Here is a 21,866-nt window from a genome sequence, read left to right as displayed (position 1 = left end):
CATCTATTGAGTTACAGTGAAGTGCAATTGAGTGCTCTGTGACTTTTCCCAAAGCATTGTGAACATTTTGTGAATTATAACAAAGGCATTGCGTTTCTAAATTGTTCAACGATAGGGCTTCCCTGGTGGCGCAGTGGTTGAGAATCTGCCTGCCAATGCGGGGGACACGGGTTCGAGCCCTGGTCTGGGAAGATCCCACATGCCGCGGAGCAGCTGGGCCCGTGAGCCACAGCTACTGAGCCTGTGCGTCTGGAGCCTGTGCTCCGCAATGGGAGAGGCCGCGATAGTGGGAGGCCCGCGCACCGCGATGAAGAGTGGCCCCCGCTCGCCACAACTAGAGAAAGCCCTTGCACAGAAACGAAGACCCAACACAGCCAAAAATAAATAAATAATAAAAATAAAGGAATTCCTTTAAAATAAAATAAAATAAATTGTTCAACGATAAAAGACTTCTCTCTCTTCAAAACTCAGATGATAAATCAGGCTTTAAGATAGTGAAGCCCATAGCAAAAGCAAAAATACAAAAGCCAATTCAGTCTAAATGAAGCTCAAGTGAGGAGGAGTGAGTAAGCTGGAGCAGCTCCACCTGGACTTGACTCACGGCAGTGGGAGGGGACATTCCCTGCCTTCAAGCTGAATGTACTGTATCTCTGTGGCCTTTTGAGAACACAGGGAGGTTGTAGTAGCCAGCTTACATGGAAGAATCAAGTTTTTCTGTGTAAAAAGAGTCAGACAAGAAGCTGGGGGTGAGGTAGCTTTTAGAAGGAAAAGGAATGTCAAGGAGGCAATGGGCATTCTTTGAAGCTGTTAAAAGATAGCCAAGGGCTTTGAATTTATGGTCCATACACAGAGTCAAAGATTGTATAGTAAAGGCTAACCTTGGTTAGTAAGGGACGGGATGGAAAGGGCAGAAGAGTTCAGGAATAAAGTTGAGTTACACCTTTCACATTCTGGTAGATTCTGAGGAGCTCAGCGAGGGTGAAGGATGAGGTGAGGATGAAGGTGAGATAAGAGCTTAGTCCGTTGAGCCCAACCCAAGGAAAGAAATCAAATGCAGAGTTAAAATAGGTGGGCTGAGACCCATGTCCAGATATCCAGCCCATGCAAGAGGTTGACAATGCAGAGAGGAGCAAGGCCAGCGCTGGGTGTAGCTCAGATGGGCACACCCACCCTCACCCCCACCCCATGGTCCTGGTAGGTGGAGTGACTGAGGTCAGAGGCAAGGTCTTTGCTTTCATGGTGCAAGGGGCTCCAAATCAAGGAGATACAGAAGCAGGAAGTGGGCTCTGGCATAGTCAACAGGTGGGAGGTCACCTTCTAGAACCTGGGGCATCAAACACAGGCACCGAGACTGGAAAACTGGTTCATAGGGACCAGCGCCAATGGTGCTCATCTTAGTGAACTGACCAAACCTCCTCTGATATTGGAGGTTGGGGGTCCCGTCACTCAGCCCTCCTCTAGAAGATCTAGGAAGATGCCCCAGCCACACCTGAGTGCAGGCACTGCATAAAGGACTCACCCTAGGCCAGTGTCTATCCAGCTCTCCTGATCTGGGCTGTCCGATGTGTCACTTGTCCTCCTCTCACGAGGAGGAGAGCGTGGGAGCAAGAGGATGGGGACGGGATGGTAGCCAAAGTCACCTTCCCTCCATGGAAATGGGGGGAAAGGGAATACATTTCCTTCACAAAATAGAATGGGCAGGAGCTGGACCTAGTGGCTGCCTGAGCAGAGGAGCTATAGATAAAATTAAAAGGCGCTGGTTACCAAGGCAAGGTGAAGGAGCCTAAAGAGAGTGGCCTCTAAGAGGAAAATCACCATGACCCTTTGCCATAGCCCAGGTGGACAACTTTATTCCCCTGGTCCACCTTACCATTTCCACTTCTCGTGTTTGGTCAAACCAATACCATTCCCATGGCTTGGGCTGGCGTCCCAGCCATCTCTCAGAATCCACACCCTGCCTGGGTTAAATGCTACCCACTCTATCCAGAAGCACTCTTCCTCTTCTCAACTCTTAAAACGATTTGCTTGTACCAGGGGCGTGGAACCGCCAGGACCATCCGACTTGTACAGTAACTATGTTGCCATTGCATCTAACATAGGGATTCAGTTCTTATGTCGGCACATAGGGCAAAATCTCTTATAGTAACATGTTCTTGAAAGTCTTTTAAATCCTTTAAACTATATGCAACCCAACCTATTAAATTATAAGTATCTAATGCATGTAGGAATGCAGAATATATCATAAGTACATATGCAAAGCATAATTTTACTGATTTTTTAAAACATTACTCCATAATAATAATATAGTTACTGTGATATTGGTAAACTTGCACTTCCTTAAGCTCAATATGCACTGGATGGGACACTCCTGAGTCCAGTAATGCAGATTTCTCATCCTTACAGTCTTGAAGGCAAAGCCTTAGTCTTACATATCTTTGAGGGTCCCACAGTTTTTTAGTTAGGGAGAATGGCTAAGCAGTGGTAAGAAAAACTCCATCAATAATGTGGCTTAAAGGATATGGAAGTCTGTCCCCCGGGTTCTAGTCCAAAGCGAGCACTCCAGGTTAGTTGCAAGTTCCTTCCGTCCTGTGGTTCCACCACTTTCTAGGGCCTGGTCTTCATTTCCATGGTTGAGCCGGGTCACTGCTGCATCCCGGCTCCAGCCTGTGGGAGGGCAAAGAGAGCACAGAGGAGGCCGCCTGCTGCCTCGTGGATCGCAGCCCAGAAGTGGCACCTCTTCCCACATCCCACTGGTGAGGGAATCACGTTGCCACACCTAACTGCAAGCCCGCCCACTTATATCTCTATTTCCAGGGAAGAAAGGATAATGGATTTCCATGAGTAGTCTCCACTGCCCGTGATGTCCAGCACGCAGCAGTTTCCTAAATACTTTTACAATCAAAAAAATATATGAAAATAAATGGTTATTAATAGTCTAAGCATTTATCTTGTACTTGGAACATCTTGTTCCATATTATGTTTTGATTTAAATTTAACAAGGCAAGTTAGTCTAGCAAGTAATCAGGGGTTTGTTAATCATTTATACTGTTTTAAAAAATCTTATCACTACAGGACTACAGAATTAAAATAAGTTCTGTTTTTACAGAAAAGGAGCAAAAGGGATAGGATTGTGACTTTTTTTTTCACGCCTACACGACCTTGGACAAGCACACCCTTGTTCCCCTAGTGGCTGCCAATGGGGAATGGCCTGGTTTGTGCACAGGAAGAAATCAGCTGCTTCCAAGAAACTGGCTTTGCAAAATCAACCTCTTCTCAATCAGAGGCTGTAGTGCCTCCCAGGAGGTGTTTGGGGATGTGGAAGGGGACTGGCTTGGGTTGATCAGTCACTAGGACGTGCTCTCTGAGGACAAGGAGAGTAAATGTCCCGCAATGCCCAGGATGGCCCTGCACAAGAATTAGCCTGTTCCAAATGTCAGTGGTTCCCCTCTCAATAAACACTGCAGGACCGCCACCCTCACCTTTCCTGGGGTGTTAGCAAATTTTACATTTCCATTTTCTTATACCCAAACAGCTCATTAAAGGAAAGAAATGCTCTGGGTGCTTTTAAAACAGTATTGCATTTTGCCTACGTTACCCATTCTCTTCTGTTTTCCTTGTTTTTCAGAATGTAAGGCAGGACTCACCCCGATATTTGAAGCACAACTGAGCTTAGCCATCCCAGAATTGGTTTTCTGTCCGTCTCTGGAGCCTGGAGTGAAGGGTGGCTTCTACGACATTGTTGAGGGTCTCATCACCAGCATTTTTAGGATATCGTCCTTGGTTCCACGGCTTTCCCCTCAAAACGGCTCTCCCCACTATCAGGTACTGGATCTGCAAGCATCCTGCCCTCCCATCAGATCTGGAGCCCCCTGTGAAGTGCTGGTGTCACCCGCCTGCTTTTGTCTTGCTCCCCTAGGTTGACTTGGAGGCCATGCCTGATCTGGCAGGCATGCGGGGCGAGCTGATGGGGCGGATGCGGGGCATGATGACCCTCTGCTGCGGCTATCGGCGCACCCTCAGCCAGTATTCCTACCTCTACCTGGAGGACCGGAAGGAGGCCCTGAGCCAGTTTCTGCTATATGGGCACATGCCCACAGCAGAGGAGATGGAAGCCCATGCTGAGGACGGCATTCCAGAGAACCCGCCCCTGCTCCATCAGTTCAAAGCGCAGATCGACTGCTACGAAAAGCTCCATGAAGACGTGTGCAGGCTGGAGCCCATCCAGGTGTTTGACAGCTGGATGAAGATTGATGTGCGGCCCTTTAAAACGTCTCTGCTGAATATAATTAAAAAGTGGAGCCTTATGTTCAAACAGCACCTTGTGGACTACGTCACTCACAGGTAACACGGTCCTGCTAGCTTCCCGGGCTGTCAGGAACACCATGGTTTTAATCTTCTTCACATTTTCCTCCATAGATTCTTGGTTAAATTAAAAATTAAAACAGCTGCTTGGAGGTTCCAGGCTTTTGGACACCAGCAGTAACGTTAGTCCTGCCCTCTCATTTGTTCATCAGGCCTGGCCTCTTTCTGGTTCGTTTTCCATTTGGTGCCCAGTGTGCGAAAGGCACTCAGTAAGTGGTAAATAATGTTAGAGACAATAATAGCAGATCTAACCTCCCTTCACAGCTCTGACTGTGAAATCTCTTTAAGCCTGAGAAGCAGAGGGGGTCTAATGGGCCTCTTAGATTTTATTTCTCCCACTTACTCCTTGTCTCAGATTATCCAGCTGTGAGGCACAGAAGCCCCTAAATCTACACACCCCTGATGCCTGCCAGTGCCACTCTAGCTGTGTGACAGATTGGATTTGAAACTGTCTGTTCCACCATAGACCTAGACCACCCAGCCCAGCACCAGGCTCTCTAAGCCAGAGCACCAACCTCTAGATAAATAATCAGGTTGGTTAATAGTCTCCCAGTCACTTCACCTTAGCCTTGTCCTCTCACGTCTGCCACAGGCAGAATCTCAGCTCCCAGCCCCTCCCCACAGAATCGTATGGAGTGCCATGTCCCTCTGGTCAGTGGTCAGTCTTTGGTGCATTAGCTGATGCCGCAGGGGAGCCCTCCCCAGAGTTTGGTGCTGGTCTTGCTTGCTGCTCAGTGATGTGGATGGGAGACAGCCAAGTCGAGAATGCATCTATGTACAAACAAATTCTGAGACTTTGCAAGGGTGATGGTTCTCCACTCTAGGAAACCCGCAGGAAATCATTTTGGGATGTTTCAAACAGGGCTTTCCAAGTGTTGTTTAAGAAGCAGCAGCCAGTTTCCCACACTTGAGAGGCAAGAAAGGGAAGCAGTGGTGGCAGTTGGGGAGGTGGCAGTGATGCCCCTGAATGGAGTACTGTTGAGGGGACAGCTCTGTGCTCTGTGGTCCCTCTCCATTAGCAGGTCTGGTGACCCAAGGACATGGGGACATGGTTCAGATGCAGATGTTATTATTTAGGTATGGCAAGGCCAACAGATCAGGAGATGACGGCTATTGAAAAGACAGTTTGTTAGGCTCATAGATCCCAAGAGGAGGGGGGCACAGCACACCATGCGGGGCCAAGTGGGGGGCACCAGTGTTAATCAGGAAGCAGAGGGAGTGAGGGGAAACACGGGCAAGAGCTTTTATTACGGCTTCCATGGAGAAGAATGGGCAAGACATTCTTCTCCAGGTTTAGGAGCAGGTTTAGGATTGGCTAGTATTTAAAATAATTTTAACAGGCTCTGGGGTGTATGTTGTCTGGTACCTGGCTGTGGGATTATAGGGCAGGTGAACTGTGGCCTGGAGAATGAGAGCCAGATGGAGGAGGTGGTTGGGGATATGGACTTTGGATTGATTGGCTTGCATTTGAAAGGCACAGTCAAAAGCAGGGTGTTTACTATCTCTAGGAACTGGCTAACCCTGGGAGGGTCAATCCCTCCAGGGCCGACAAGGCCCCAAATGTCAGAGCATCAGAAACACAGGGTTGATACAGGGCATAGTGACAGCAGCTTCCATGTGTCCCTACCAGGTGAGGCTTCACAGGATGTAACAGTTGTTTTAACAGGAAAACACGTGATAGAGCATTGAGAAGGCCTGAGTCCTCCTTGAACCCCTGTTTCCTTGTCTCTGAAAGAAGACAGTTTGACTGGATTCCTGTAAGGTGCCTTCCAGTTTTAATAGTTGGTGATCCATAAACTGATTACTTTGCTACACTTTGGGAGAATGTCTCATTGTGTTCTCAAAAATTAGATAAAAAAAGAAATAATAAGAACAATAAAAAATATTTATTATTGAGTGTCTACTATGTGCCTTGTAATTCTGTGATTTCCACCTTCTCTTAGTAGGTGTCAGGATTAATCCCACCTTGTCTTACATAAATACTTCATTTACTGTCAGAAATCCAATCCTTCGTTATCATCTGTCTTATTCAGCTTGGACTGCTGTGATACTGCGATTTGTAATAAGATATATATATTGGATTGGCCAAAAAGTTCATTTGGGTTTTTCCATAAGATGCATGGGAAAACCCGAATGAACTTTTTGGCCAACCCAGTATTTGGTCTTCATCCCTGTTTCTGGCAAAAGCGCCTATAACCCTTGTATTTCCTAAGTGGTGAGAGCCATAAAGGTATCTTTTGTTATGTTAATGGTAACTTTTGGACCTCACCTATGGATGGGAGGTGGTTGTCAGGACAACCAACCATGTGATTAGAGGTTGAAGCTTTCAGTCTCACTCCCCAGAACTCCAGGGAGGAGAGAGGGGCTGGGGGTTGAATCAGTCTCCAATGGCTGATGGTATAATCAGTCATACCTGTGTAATAAAGTCTCCATAAAAACCAAAAAGATAGGGTTTCAAGAGCTCCCGGTTTGTGAATGCGTGGAGATTCGGAGGAGTGGTGCATTCAGAGAGGGTATAGAAGCTCCACAGCCTTTCCCATACCTTGCCCTGTGCATCTCTTCCATCTGGCTGCTCCTGAGTTATATCCTTTTATAACAAACCAGTAATCTAATGAGTAAACAGGTTCTCTGAGTTCCATGAGCCACTCCAGCAAATTAATCAAATGCAAGGAGGAGGTCATTGGAACCTCTGTCCTATAGCTGGTCAGTCAGAGGCAAGGTGACAACCTGGACTAGTGTTTGGGTCTGAAGCGGGTGAGGCAGTCTTGTAGGACTGAGCCCTTAACCTGTGGAATCTCCAGGTAAATAGTGTCAGAATTGAGTCAAGTTGTAGGACAAGCAGTTGGTGTTGGAGAATTGCTTGGTGGTGTGGCGTACCCTCCTACCGACCCATAGGCATTGGAATTGGTATTAGGATCCTTGTAGCTGCCATAACAAAATACCACTGATTGAGTGACCTGAACAGCACAAATTTATTTCTCACTATTCAAGAGGCTAAGAGGTCTAAGATCAAGATGCCAGTCAATTTGATTCCTGGTGAGAGCTCTCCTCCTAGCTTGCAGACAGTCGTCTTCTCACTGTGTCCTCACGTGGCCTTTACTCAGTTCCTGTGCACAGAGAGAAAAAGAGAGATCTCCCTCTTCCTCTTCTTATAAGGCCACTAATCCCTCATGGGGGCCCCACCCTGATTACCTCATCTAACCCTAATTACCTCCCCAAAGGCCTCAGCTCCAAATACCATCACAACTGGGGAGTTGGGGCTTCAACATATGAATTTTTGGGAGACACAGACATTCAGTCCATAGCATCATCTTAACTCTCATCCCCATTCAGCTCCTTATGCCCTGATCTTACTCAGTCCCACCCTTGCCCTTGCAAAGCCCTCCCCTGTGCTCTTACCCTGGACCTCAGGATCTTGCATCAACAAAGTCCACTGTCCCTTCGTCTTCTCTCATCCTGTTTTTGCTCCAACTGAAACCCAGCTCTCTCCTGAGGATACTGCTTCCCTGCAGCCGTCCCAAGTAGGGCTGATTTTTCTCCTGTATCCCTCTTACCACTGGGCCTAGAGGTAGATGAGATATTCTTGCTCTTCATTGCTGCTTCCAGACCATTCCACCTGGTCCTCCCTCAAAACCTCCGGCTCCACTGGAGTGAATTCTATCAGACAGTACAACCTGCCACTTGTCGCTGCTGCAGTCACCTGCCAAGCCCTTAGCCATTCCTCCCCTTCGTTGCAGGTCATGTCATCTGGCTCAGTCTCCCTTTCCCATCCTGCTGCTGATAATCATCCTCAGTGACTCAGCATCCACATGGAGCCTTCATTATACCTGCCTCTCATTTTCTTGACCTCTCTCTCCATTGCCCTTTCCTTCCGTCATACCTCTGCTACCTAATTCCATGTTGTGCCCTCAGTGGAGTGGAAGGAAAGATGAGCAAGTACTTGCTTCCCCTTCAGAATCTCAGGTTAATGCGTTCCATTCTCTGACCACCACTTGGTATCTTTCCAGCTGTCTTACTTGGCAACGGCGCCATGCAAAGTTCTTCAGACCCATCAGGATTTCCAATCCATTGGTCCCGATGCTTTATCAGGATAGCTCAGTGTTTATCACCCTTGCTCCCCATTCCCGTTCCCACCTCGTAAAACCCTGACTGTTTAAATTCAGTGCCCCACACCTGCACCTGAGCAATTCATCCTTGATGAAGGAAAAACAAACCAGTCTTCTGACCAATCTCATATTAAATTTATGAACATAAATATTTTTATGAACATTTTCATAGATTCTTCCCAACTCCCGTAGACTCTTTTTTTCCTCTCTCCTTAAACCTCAAATATCCTCTCTGCCCTTATAGCCTTGCCTCTCATTTCACTGAAAAATTAGAACCAATCACAAGAGAACTAACTCACCTTTCACCAGCGTATCTACCAACCTACCTGCATTTGAAGCCATACGTTCAACTACCTCTCCTGTTACAGTGAATAAGCTGGTTTTCTAAGTCCAGCCTCTTTCCTCTCATCTACTTGAGAACTTACTTCCTTAAATATTCCCTATAAACAACACCATCTATTTTCATACATTTTCCACAGAATGCAAATATATTGTCGTATCTGGCATCTTAAAAAAAAAAAAAGGAACACGGTCCCAGGAGTCCTTCCAGCCACAGCATCATTTCTGTGTGCCCTCCTTCATAGCAAAAGTCCTCAAAAGATGTGTCTGTACTTGATCACTTTACTTCTTCATCTTCCATTCTCTCTCTACAAGAAATTTTATTATAAAATGTAGCATAGGGGCTTCCCTGGCGGTGCAGTGGTTAAGAATCCGCCTGCCAATGCAGGGGACACAGGTTTGAGCCCTGGTCCCGGAAGATCCCGCATGCCGCGGAGCAGCTAAGTCCGTGCACCACAACTGCTGAGCCTGCGCTCTAGAGCTCACGAGCCACAACTACTGAAGCCCACGTGCCTAGAGCTGGTGCTCCGCAACAAGAGAAGCCACCGCAGTGAGAGGCCCGCGCACCACAACAAAGAGTAGCCCCGCTCACCGCAACTAGAGAAAACCCACCCACAGCAATGAAGACCCAATGCAGCCAACAATAAATAAAGTAAAATAAATTAAGAAAAAAGAAATTTTAAAAAATGTAGCATACAGGTGATTTAGAGAAAAATATTAGAACAAATACTCGCATTTGCTTTATCCAGCGAAGAAACAGAACATTAGCTACATTTTAAAATTCCCTTATGTACTCTTCCCTGATTAAATCCCTCTTCCTCCCTACCAGATGTCACCCCTGCCCTAAATGTGAAATAATCCTTCTCATACTTTTCTTCATTGCTTAGTATATATATATATGTACACACACAAACACACACACAGATATACATATATTGAGATTTGCATTTTAAAGCTATAAAAATGAAACAGTGTTGCATACTATATATCCCTCTGTCCTGTTTCTTTTATTCAGCATTATATTTGAGACCCATCCACGCTGAGAATATAGCAGTAGTTCATTCATTTCCACTGCTGTAGGGTATCCCATCATCTGAAAATGCCACAATCTATCTATCCATTCTGTGGTTGATATGGTTGTTTCAGATGGTTTCACTAATATCAACAAGGTTGCTATGCGTTCTCTTATACAGCTATCATGGTATCCATGAGCAAACATGGTTCTAGGGTGTATAGCTAGGAGTGGAATTGCTGGGTCAGTGCACGTAATGACAACTCTCGCCAAGGTGGATCGGCCATTTGTGAAGATTCCCGTAGCCCCACGTCCCCAACACCTCTTGCTGCTGACAAACTGTTTACTGCTGACCATTCTGGTGGGAGCTTAGTGGTATCTCACTGTGATAGACATTTTACATTACTCTGACTATGAATAAAGTGGCTCATCTTTTTGTGTTTTTGGATGAGTCATTATGCTTCCTATTCTGTGCTTCTTCGTAGCTCTTGCCCATTTTTTGCTGGACTTTATCTTCTCCCTTTTTATACTTAGAAGTGACTTATGTATTGTATATCTAATCCTTTGCTGATTGTACATATTGCAGATTTAGTCTCCCGTTTTGTGGCCGTCTTCCCACTCCATTTATGGTATATTTTGATGACAAGTTCATTTTTATGTAGCCAAATGTGTCCATCTTTCCCTTGTGTTGTCTTCTTTTCTCTTGTTAAATAAATCCTTTCTTGTCCTGAGATCCTGATGATACTCTCTTACATCCTCTCCTACAAGTTTTATCTTTCGCGTTAAATAGCTCTTTGTCGGTCACTGCATTAATATGATGCAGTCCTAATTACTATAGCTCTGTAATAAATCTTGATATCTGGCAGGGCGAGTCCCTACCTTGTTCACTTTCATTAAGAATGTCTCAGTCATTCTCAGCCCTTCCTTACTATTTTACATACATTTTAAAATCAGATTGTAGAAGAAAAAATCCATTGGGATTTTGATTATACTTGCAGTGACCATAGATCAATTTGAGGAGAATTGTCATCTTTGTAGTAATGAGTATTCCTAAGAACATGTTGTCTCTCCATTTATCTTCCTTAATGTCCTTCAGTGAAATTTTGTAATCGTTTCCTTTAAAATGATTTTCACGTCTTTCTTAAGATTTATTCCTTAATATTTTATTTTTTGTTTCCTAGTGTAAATGATATTTTAAAATCGTATTTTCCATGGAAATGAATTGACATTTGCATGTCGATTTTGTATCAAGCAACTCTACTAAATAAGTTGTTAATTCTAATAATTCATCTGTGTACTCTCTGGGGTTTGCTATGTGCATAATCATCATCTACAAAGTTATGATAATTTTATTTCTTCCTCCTCAGTCTTTTTTTTAAAATGCGTTTTATCGCTGTTTCTTATCTGACCACACTGGCTAGGACTGTCAGTATAGCATCGAATGAAGTGGTGATGGTAAGTATCCTTGTCTTGTCCCCAGTCTTAAAGTGGATACTTTCAACATTTCACTACTTAGTATAATGCTCTGTGAGTTTTTTATGGCTTCTCTTTATCTGATTAACGAAGTTCCCTTCTAGTCCTAATTTGTTAAGAGGATTTAGCGAAAATGGATATAACATTTTATCAAGTGCTTTTTCTCACTCCATTAAGATAATTCTGTTTTTTTCCCCTAAGTATGTTAAAGTTGTGACTATATTATTTGGTTTCTAATACTGAACCAACCTAGCATTACTGAGTTAAGCCCAACATGAAATACTGTCTTTTTCAGTGTATTCATTGGTTGATTTTGTTTGCAGATATTTTATTTAGCACTGAGGTGTCTATGTTTGATCAAACTGGCTTTCAGTTTTTCCTTTCTGTAACATCTTTGTCTGATCTTGCTCTGTGGTTTTGCTAGCTTCATAAAATGGGTTAGGAAGTGACCTTCTTGTTTATTCTCTGTAAGAGCTGGTGTAAGATTGAAATTCTCTGATCCTTGAAAGTTTAAATCTCCTATTGAAACATCTGGCTTGGTATTTTGCTTGTGGCAAGATTTTTACCTGTAATTTCTCTAATGTTTATAGGAATATTAAGGTTTTCTATTCCTTAGTAAGTCATATTTTTCTAGGGATGTATCCATTTCATGTAAATCTTTAAATTATTGTCATGAAATTTATATTATGCTCTTACCTGTTTAATCTCTACAGAATCTATGGATATGTTCCTTTTTAGATTTCTATTCATTTCTATTGTGTTTTCTGGCTTCTTTACTTAATTAATCTTCCAAGAGATTTACAAAGAACAATCTTATGGACCCATTGATCCTCTTTATTATAATTTGATTTCTATTTTGATAATTTATTCTTTTATGTTTATTATTTCCTTCTATTTTCTTTGGGTTTATTTTCTGTCCTTTGGCTAAGTTAAAATGTGTGCTTTGCTATTCACCTTGAGCCCTCTGTCTTTTTTAATGTAACTCTTAAAGTTATAAATTCCCTTCTAAGTACAATTTTACCTACATCTCACAAGTCTTAGTAATAATTAAGCTCTAAATATTTTTAACATTCATTATGATGTGCTTATATTTTTTTTAATCTTAAAACATGGGTTCTTCTAGTTGCAATTCTGTCATTAATTTCTAACAATTGTATTGTGGTCAGAGAATGTAACATATGTAATAACAAGCCTCTGAAATTTGTTGAATTTGGTCAGTTTTTATAAATGTTCTGTGCATATTTGAAAAGAATGTGTACTCTATAAATGTTGGGTATAATGTTCTGTGCATGCCTATTTGATCAAACTTGTTTTCTTCAAATCCACTATAACCTCGCTGCCTTTTTTTTTGGCTGCTTAATTTATCAATTACTGAGATAACTGTGTTAAAAATCTTCCACTTTGATGGTAGAGTGTCAGTTTCTCCTTGTAATTCTGTCACTTTTTGTTTCTTTTTTTTTTTTTAATTTTATTTATTTATTTATTTATTTATTTATGGCTGTGTTGGGTCTTCGCCTCTGTGCGAGGGCTCTCTCTAGTTGCGGCGAGTGGGGGCCACTCTTCATCGCAGTGCGCGGGCCTCTCACCATCGCTGCCTCTCTTGTTGCGGAGCACAGGCTCCAGACGCGCAGGCTCAGCAATTGTGGCTCACGGGCCTAGTCGCTCCGCGGCATGTGGGATCTTCCCAGACCAGGGCTCGAACCCGTGTCCCCTGCATTGGCAGGCAGACTCTCAACCACTGCGCCACCAGGGAAGCCCTGTTTCATATTTTTTAAGGTTATACTATGTAAGCGTACAGCGTTTGACTTTTTATATATTCCTGGAAAATTGAATCTTTTAGCCACACGTTAAAAATCTTTTATCACTAGCTATATTTCTTGTGTTAAAGTGTGTTTTGTTGTATATTAGTATAACAAAACCAATTTCCTTTGTGTGACATTTGCCTGGTGTCTCTTATTTTATCCTCTGGCTTTCAATATTTCTGTGCCTTTATATTAGGAGAGATCTTTATAATTGGTATAGAACTGAATGTTTTATCTACCTTAATATCTTTCTTTTAACTGGAGCGTTTTGTTCATTAATGTCTATTGTGCTATATTTGAATTCATTTGTACCATTTTATTGTGTCCTCTCTATTTGTTCTTCTTTTCTTTTTTTTCTTTCTTGCTTGCTTTTGGGTTGAATTTTTTAAAATATTTTCTTTTATTTTTCCTTTTTCTTATTCCATTTTTTCCCTTCTGCTAATTTGGCTGTTGTGCTATCTAAGTCTTCTTTTCTAATAGCTAACCATAACTATTTTAAAAAACATTCTTAAAAGGAATAAACTAATCAGTACTGTTACTCTTTTCACAACCAATACAAGGACTTTAGTTTGATCTCAACCGTTCATACATCAAATTATATTCTATAATTCCAAGTAATTTCAATTGTTCTCTGCTATTTATCTAAACTCCACAAATCATATGTTATTTTTATACCCTCACTGTTTATTTAAATTTATCTACATATTTATCAATATCTTTGCTCATTCCATCTTCCTACATTGCAGACTCGCTATCTGAATTGTAGTCATTAGAAGGTCCGTTAATAAGGTTCTTTTGGTAAAACTCTCATTCTTTTTCTCTCCAAATGCATGTATTTTGCCCTTGTTCTTGAAAGAATTGATATGTGGAAGAGAGAATTGTAGGATAACATATTTTCTGTAAGCCTACTGAAAATATTATTCCATTGTGTCCTGGCTTCATTTTTGGTGTTGCATCGTCAGCCATCAACTTAGGGTTTTTTTTTATTAATAGAAATCCATCTTTTCCCTGCAGCTAATTTTAAGATTTTTTTTCACTTTTGGTAATCTGCAGTTTCATACTGAAGTACTTACGTGAGGGTTTCTTTATATTAATTTCACCTTGAATTTGTTGGGCTTCCTTGATATTATATTTGGTGTCTTTCATTAATTCAAGAAAATTCTCAGCCAAGATATCCTCAGAGATTGCTTCCTGCCCATTCTCTCTATTACCTCCTTCTGGACCTCTTATTACACTTGTTACACTTATACACTTTTAAATATCCCCCATGTATTTGAATAATTTTCAGTTTTCAGTTGTTTGTCTTTCTTTACTGCAGTTGAATAATTTCTCCACTTTTATCAAACAGCAGCCTAATTCTCTCTTTTAGTTTTGTCTAAATCTCTTGTTTAATCCATTCATTGAGCTTTAAATTTTAACTATACTTTCCATTTTTAGATCTTATATTTGGTTATTTTACAGTTTTGCTTACTCATTTTTATACCCTCCCATTCTTTGCTCAAATTCCTTCTTTTTTATTTATTCATTTTTCAAGTTTTAGAATACATTTACTAGAGGATGATCTTAAGATAACTTTTGATTTGTCAGCCTAAAAATGGTTTGTTTCTTCTTGCCATAGATCAAAGTTAACATAAAGGCCTATGGAAAATTATTAGCTTCTTTCTACTGGAATTGCCTGCTAACATAGCACGGTATGATCATTTTTGCATTGCTAGAACACATATTAAAAGTTTCTTTTCACAAAATAATGCCATCACAGGCCATAATTTTCATGTTATCCACTTCAATAAGTTTTGTCACTTCTTGAATCCATCATTCGATACAAAGGTCCACACACTATCACAGATTCTGGGCATATTTGGAAAGCTGCCGAAGTCACCTCCATTCCTGACTATGAGACAATGCTGAATTTATGCTTGAACATAAAGGCAGGTTGGGGCCAGGGTAAGGCATGGTGACCTGTTGAGAATGTAAGAGTTTATCTAGGCTTCTGAAGGGTGATTCCTAAAGAAAGCATTTCTGTACAAACTGATATATCATACTTAAAAGGATGAAGTTGTTTTTCTTAGTGAATCTTGAATAGATGTCTGGGAAACTGCAGGGAAAGCCTTTGCTCCTGGTATGTGGGTCAGAAATAGTAAAGCAAAGCACCTAAACAAGAACTCTTTTGTCTTTTGACATATTAAATATTGCTATTTTATATTCTGCACCTGAATTCCAGTATCTGAAATATTCACAGGTTTAATTCAGCTGTTTCTGCTGGCTCCCACTCATGGTGACTTCTTTCCTTATGTATTTTGTGACTTTTGATTATAAAATCATGTTCCTTGGAGAGTAATCCTTTGAGGATTGGATTCTTGTTGCATTCCTCCAGAAAGGATTTTCATTTGTTTCTGCCGGTCATCAAGGGACTCTTCCAACCCCAGACCACTTGTACCTCAACTTACAGCAGTCCATCTAGTGCCATGGTTAATTCGGGCGAGTTTCCATGCTGTCCCATACCATGCAGCCTGTTTATTTCTTGTTCACCCTTAACAGCGTTGCAACTTCACACGCAGCTTCCCATTAGCTTCCTCACCTTGAGTGGGCCCTAGGCTTAATCATCTGTTCCCCAGTTCTCATAAATAATCAAAGTAGAAGCTCAAGATCTCCAGGGTTCAATAGAAACTATCCTGTGAAAGCCAGCTTTGAACCTTGCTTACCTCCCAGGGTTCTTGCTTTCACTACATTTTCAGCTTCTGGAGATTCCTTAATTTCATGCCACCTTAGTGATGCATTTTTAAATGATTTTGAAATATGTGCTTAAGCATTTCTGTTGTCTTAGCAGAAGGGTCATTCATATTATCGTGTACATCATACAGCTAGAAACAGAAATCCACATTCTCCAACATATCCTCCAGTCAGGCCTTTATTAGACCGCTCAACTAAAACCAGTCTTGCCAAGAGCACCGATGATTTTCATATGGCCACAGCCAATGGTGATTATCAGTCATCGTCTTACTTGTATCTCTCTGCAGTATTTGGTACAGCTGATCACTCCCTCCTTCCCAAACGGTTTCTTCAGGAGACCTCACTTTCTTGATTTCCTCCTTCAAGGTCTCCTTGACTGGGCTCATCTCCTCCAGGACTCAAAATATTAGAACTCCTGAAGCCTCGATCCTGGAATTTCATTTCTAGCCACAGCCATATTCCAGGTGATATTTAATCTAACACTTTGAATAATCTGTGTGCTGATAACTACCAAATTTATATTTTTAGCCCCGTCTCTTAAGAACTCTAGACTTCAATTCAACTGCCTAATAAGTATCTCCGTTAGGTGTCTGGGAGGCATCTCAAACCTAACACATTTATTTATTTATTTATTTAGACTGGGCCAGGTGGCTTTCGGGATCTTAGTTCCCTGACCAGGGCCCCGGCAGTGAACGTGCCAAGTCCTAACCACTGGACCACCAGGGAATTCCCTAAACCTAACATGTGTAAAACTTATCTCCTTCCCTCTTCTCCCTCCAAAAAAACCCCACTCTTCCCCAATTCTTCCCCATCTCTTTAAATGGCATCATCATTCACCCCATTACCAGGAGTCCTTATTGATTTCTTTATTCCCTCACACCCCTCCCCCAGCCCATTAGTGGGTTTTATTGGCTCTACATGCAAAACTGCCCTGAATCTGACCACTCCTCATGTCCACCATCCGGGTCAAAGCCAGTATCTTCTGTCATCCAGACAACCACAATAGTCCCTAAATGCCCCCCGGCTTCTGTTCCTGTCTCCCCACCCATGTCACCATCACCATCATCATCACCGCCTCCAGCTGAAATCTGTTCTCCTCCATCTATAGTTCTTTTTGAAAACCAGTCAAATTATACCCTTCTCCTACTCAGAATTCTCACACTTAGAATAAAATCTGAGCTTCTTATCATGGCCAATAAGGCCTCCCAGTGTCTGGCCGTTTCTCTGACCTCTTCTCCCTCGGCGCTCCCTTCTCTTCTCCTTATGCTTCTGCTACTCTGACTTTCCCCTTTTCCTCAAGAGAATCAAACTGAATCCAGCTTCAGCGCCTTTACTCATGCTGCCCCCTCTCCCTGGAAAGCTCTTTTCCTGTTTCTTTCTTGGCTCACTCCTTCATATTGTTTACATTTCTGCTCAAACATCACCTCCATAGAAAGGCCTTTACTGACCACTTCATATAAAATAGTTCTGACCTTAGTCTCTATGCCCTTATCTCATGGCACTCATCACCATGTGAAACTGTACCATTTATCTCATTGATCTGTGTCATATTTATTTTTCCCACTAGAATGTAAGTTTCATAAGGACAGAGACTTTGTTTATCTTATTTATTATCTTATCCTCAGAACCTGGAAGCCGGCTAGGGCTTGTACTATTTGCCCAGTAAACATTTTTGAATTCAAGAATGAATCTCATTTAACTCTCACAATAACCAGTGAGAAAGAAATGATTTTTCCAATCTTATAGATGAGGAAACTGAGGCTCAGAGATGTTAAATGACTTGGCCATGGTTACACATCTAGTAAGTGTCAAAATTAAACCCAAGTGTGTATGACCTTAGAGGCCATAGTATTTATTTTCAGTTTTTTAAAAAATAATTTGAGATTCACAACATAATTTGTAATATATTTACTTTGAAATAATTTCACTTTGAAATAATTTCAGACTTAACAAAAAAAGTTGTAAAAATAATACAAAGAATTCTCTTTTACCTTTACTCAACTTTCCCAAATGATATCATCTTAGATAACCGTGGTACAGTTACCAACACAAGGAGTTAGTATTGATGTGGAAGTAGTAACTTACTTAGTACAGACTTATTCACATTTCACCAGTTGTCCCCGTAATGCACCCTCCATCATGGAGGGCTAAGTCTTTGTCCTTTGCGAGCTTGACACTTCTGAAGAGGGTCATATCTTACCATCAGGATGTGGAGAGTTTTCCATAATAATACCCTCAGGATATGCAGAGTTTTCCATAATAATACCATGAGGATGGAGAGTTTTCCATAATAATAGCTATTAATGTTGGGGAAATAAATAAATCTTCCTTTCAAGGAGTGAAAGGAGAATGGCTCCTCACATTCTGTTTGTTTTGCTCAGCTTGGCCGACCTTGAAACATTTATTAAAAACAGCGAGAGTGGCTTGCTCAAGAAAGTCGGAAAAGGAGATTTCCAAGGATTGGTTGAAATTATGGGACACCTTATGGCTCTTAAAGAACGACAGAGCAGCACCGATGAGATGTTTGAGCCTTTAAAGCAGACTATTGAATTGCTGAAGACCTATGGACAAGAATTGCCGGAAACACTGTTCAGGCAGCTGGAGGTCAGTGCAAAGCTTATGTTTTCTTAATAAAAGAGATAGACGGAAAGTTTGGGGATTTCAGAGTGAGATGAGGTGGGTTGAAGTAAATGAAAAACAGGGCTTGGTGATAATTCAAGGTCCATGCTTTGGAGCTAAATGTGTCACACATGTATAATGTGTACCACTTTCTTGAAACTCAATAAATATGAAACACTGTAACGCTGGACATATATGGGAGAACTGATGTGGATGATGTGTTTGGGTTCTTTTTCCAGAATTAGGGAAGAGCTGAATTTTTCATTCGGAGAAAAAACAGCAGGTCTGAGGAATGTTATGATGGTCTAAGAGGAGATGTGGGGCATAAAAGGAAATAACTAGGCACTCTTAGAAAGTGAAGAAAAGTGCAAGGGTTACTGGGTTAGAAGTTAAGGGCAAGAAGGATAGTGTTGAATCAGAAGTAGGTCATCGTCGGGAGAGTGGGCATCCAGGGAGCCGAGTCAAGGAAGGGTCGAACGATGCCACGGCATCAGAGCCTGGCATCAGGGCAGAGATGAAGACATCCGGGTGCGTCCAGCCTCAGGACTGTGGGGGAGGGTCTGACCACACTGAGGTCTCTTTTGCAGGAGCTGCCTGAGAAATGGAACTACATTAAAAAGATGGCTGTTACCGTGAGGCAGCAGGTGGCCCCCCTGCAGGCAAATGAAGTGACCCTCCTCCGCCAGAGGTGCGCGGCCTTCGAGGCAGAGCAGTGGCGGTTCTGGGAGCAATTCCGCAGAGAAGCCCCCTTCAGGTATGCACCCAAGTTGCCACCACTGCTTCCCGGCCTTTAAGCACGGCAGCATCTTAAGTCACGGTGATCTCTCCGTGGAGTTCGCGTATTCTTTCAACAAGAGACGACTAGTTACTAGTCTTCCCTCCCGCTTAGGTCCACTGGTTAGAACCTGGTGCTCATGTTCACAGAGTACCGCTGCGGCCCGTGTGGGGTGAACAAAGGCTGTACAAATACTTAAGAAAAAGTCTAGAAGCTTCTGTGTCTCCAGGTCTATAAAGGGATTGTGTGTGGTAAGAGTACTAGGTTTTTACTAAACTGTTAGTATTCTAAATTCTCCCAGACTCCTGTTCTTTCGGTTTAAAAAAGTGGCTGATAGAATTTTAAAATAATTTTGGAAGGCATTTCAGTAGCCTAATGGCAGGATTTGAAGTGATGGATTTACTTCAAGGTGTACTTTCTCTGCTTAGTAGTTAGTTCTCAGGCTCCTCCCTACTTGTGGTCAGGGGTCTTTACACGAACAAAACAGCTGTGGGATGGGCAACACCCATCCACACGTGCCCACGTGCACACACACACACAAGTCCTTTGCTCACTGCCTTGGTGGAGAAATCTACAGGGTCTGCTCCTGGTCTGCTCCTCGGTGTTAGGGGCTCCAGCCAGGAGAACCAGCCGGTTCTGTGTCTGCTGACATGCCAGCTGAAGTGGACACTCTCCCCTCAGTCCAGCTCCGGGGTTTGCTTCTGTTTCCCTAGCTGGACTTCCTGCTGGGTCTCTTCTGTAGTTTTGGAAGTCACTAGACTGAAAAATGCCCTATGTAAGGAGCAAGGAAGCTTTTTATTTTCAAGGGTTACTTACAGAAATCTGACATTGAGAGATACACGCTAAAGCAACAAACAAAATGGAAAAATAAATCACAGCTTTATCGGGAGGAAAGACAACATAATGATTAAGTACATGGACTCTGGATTTAACAAGACCGGTATCTAATCTCAGGTTTACTACTCACTGCCTAAGTCAGGGCAGTCACTTAATATCTCTTTGCTTCAGTTGCCTCATCTGTAAAGCGGGGTTAATAATAGTATCCACCTCATAAGGTTGTTGATAGGATTAAATAACGAATCTTTGCAAGATTTTAGCATAGGACCTGGCACTAGGGTAACCAGCCATCCTGGTTTACCTGGGACAGTTTTGGGGTTTTTTTTCTTTTCTATTTTTTTTTTTTTTTTATTAAAGTATAGTTGATTTACAGTGTTGTGCTAATTGGGACAGTTGTGGTTTTAACACTGAAAGGCATACATCCAGGGAAGCCCCTCTATTTCAGGCAAACTGAGACTTGGTCACCACACCTGGCACACAGTAAGGGCCTACCTATTCTATTATTCATTCATCAAACATTTCTTAAGCAGCTACTGTCTCCCAAGCATTATACTTGGGGCTAGAGAGCACGAGATGAGTATGTCAAGAGGCAGGGGAGGACAGATGTGTAAACTGTGCTTAGGATAAACGCACAACGTGGAGCTCTAAAGCATGAAAATCACCTGGGGTCCAGTCTGTCCCACAGACCAACTAAATCAGACTCTCTGGCGGTGACACCGGGCATCAGTAGTTTGTAATGCTCCCCAGGTGACTCCAGTGTGCAGCCAAGGTAGAGACTGCCTCCCTAAGGGAAGTAACTGGTTCCCTTTTAAGCAATCATGCCAGGGCATATAACTCCAAATGAGTCTGTGTCCCTTTAGAATAAGTGCCTTAGGAGCCATGCCCTTGTTCCAAAGAAGCATCTATTGCTCAAAACATTTGTGGAACTTCTTTTGGGACTATTCCTTCAGAGTCTGAAGCACATTCTTTTGATTCTCCTTTGGCCATGCAGTTGAATTTCTGAAATTCAACACTGATCATACAGGGCCAAAGCTGGTGAGGCAGGTGGGCAATCAAGCTGGGTATTTCTGCTCAGTGCTAACAACATCCATACCTAAGGCAACAGCCACAAAGGTAATGACACTGATATCTTTACATCATCTGTCTCTTTTTTAAGCAATTTCTAAAAAGGAATTCCAAAGATGTCTGGTGAAATATCTTCCCAAAAAGACTCCTGAGACTGCCTGAATGGAACAGCACTCGTTTGCTGGTGTGTTTCTGTATGTCTATTGGAAATCTGGTATCCCTCCTTCCTAGTTACACCACATGTGTATATTGATCAGCTCTTGTTGTTTTTTAATTTGGTAGCTGCATTGGTTTTTCTTTCTTAGCACTTTTATTGATATCTATCTGCTGGCTGTGAGGATATTGCTACCCTTAACTGGGTCTTGCAAATTCACATCTGTTAATTTAACATGCAGATGAATCTTTGCAAGAGACTACTTTGAAAAGAACTGCTCACAGCAGTGTGGAAAGCCAAACATTACTGCAATTTTGATGTTTTTCCCTTCTTGTCAAGAAAACTATCAAGACTAGAACAGAATTGTGGATTTATTGCTGAAGGGAATCTTCATGGGTGTCAACGCATGAGTTTGTTTCTTAGTTTTGTGTGCATGAATGTGTGTGTTTAAAATGTGCAGACACTGTGTGTGGCAAATGAGTTGAGTTCTGGTTCCTCCACTTTCAGATCAATTTCTAAAATGCATCTCTGTGAAGGCACGTTTCTGTTCCCGATTAGATTATAGGTGAAGCTCACGCTGATCTTGTCTTTG

The 21,866-nt window shown here is 42.3% G+C and overlaps 1 protein-coding gene across 1 annotated transcript in view; it reads left to right on the top strand.

Annotated features, from left to right (window-relative positions):
• Positions 1-21,866, top strand: part of DNAH9 (dynein axonemal heavy chain 9) — a 298,166-nt gene that overhangs the window by 52,718 nt on the left and 223,582 nt on the right. The window contains exons 16-19 of the mRNA XM_057536174.1: positions 3,626-3,822; positions 3,917-4,341; positions 18,206-18,428; positions 19,031-19,197. Coding sequence (XP_057392157.1) covers positions 3,626-3,822; positions 3,917-4,341; positions 18,206-18,428; positions 19,031-19,197 — 1,012 coding nt within the window. The remainder of the gene's footprint in view (positions 1-3,625; positions 3,823-3,916; positions 4,342-18,205; positions 18,429-19,030; positions 19,198-21,866) is intronic.

Source organism: Balaenoptera acutorostrata, chromosome 20, assembly GCF_949987535.1.
Source record: "Balaenoptera acutorostrata chromosome 20, mBalAcu1.1, whole genome shotgun sequence".
Taxonomy (NCBI): Eukaryota; Metazoa; Chordata; class Mammalia; order Artiodactyla; family Balaenopteridae; genus Balaenoptera; species Balaenoptera acutorostrata.
Note: the sequence above shows the minus strand (reverse complement) of the source record. Positions and strands in the feature narration are given on the sequence as shown.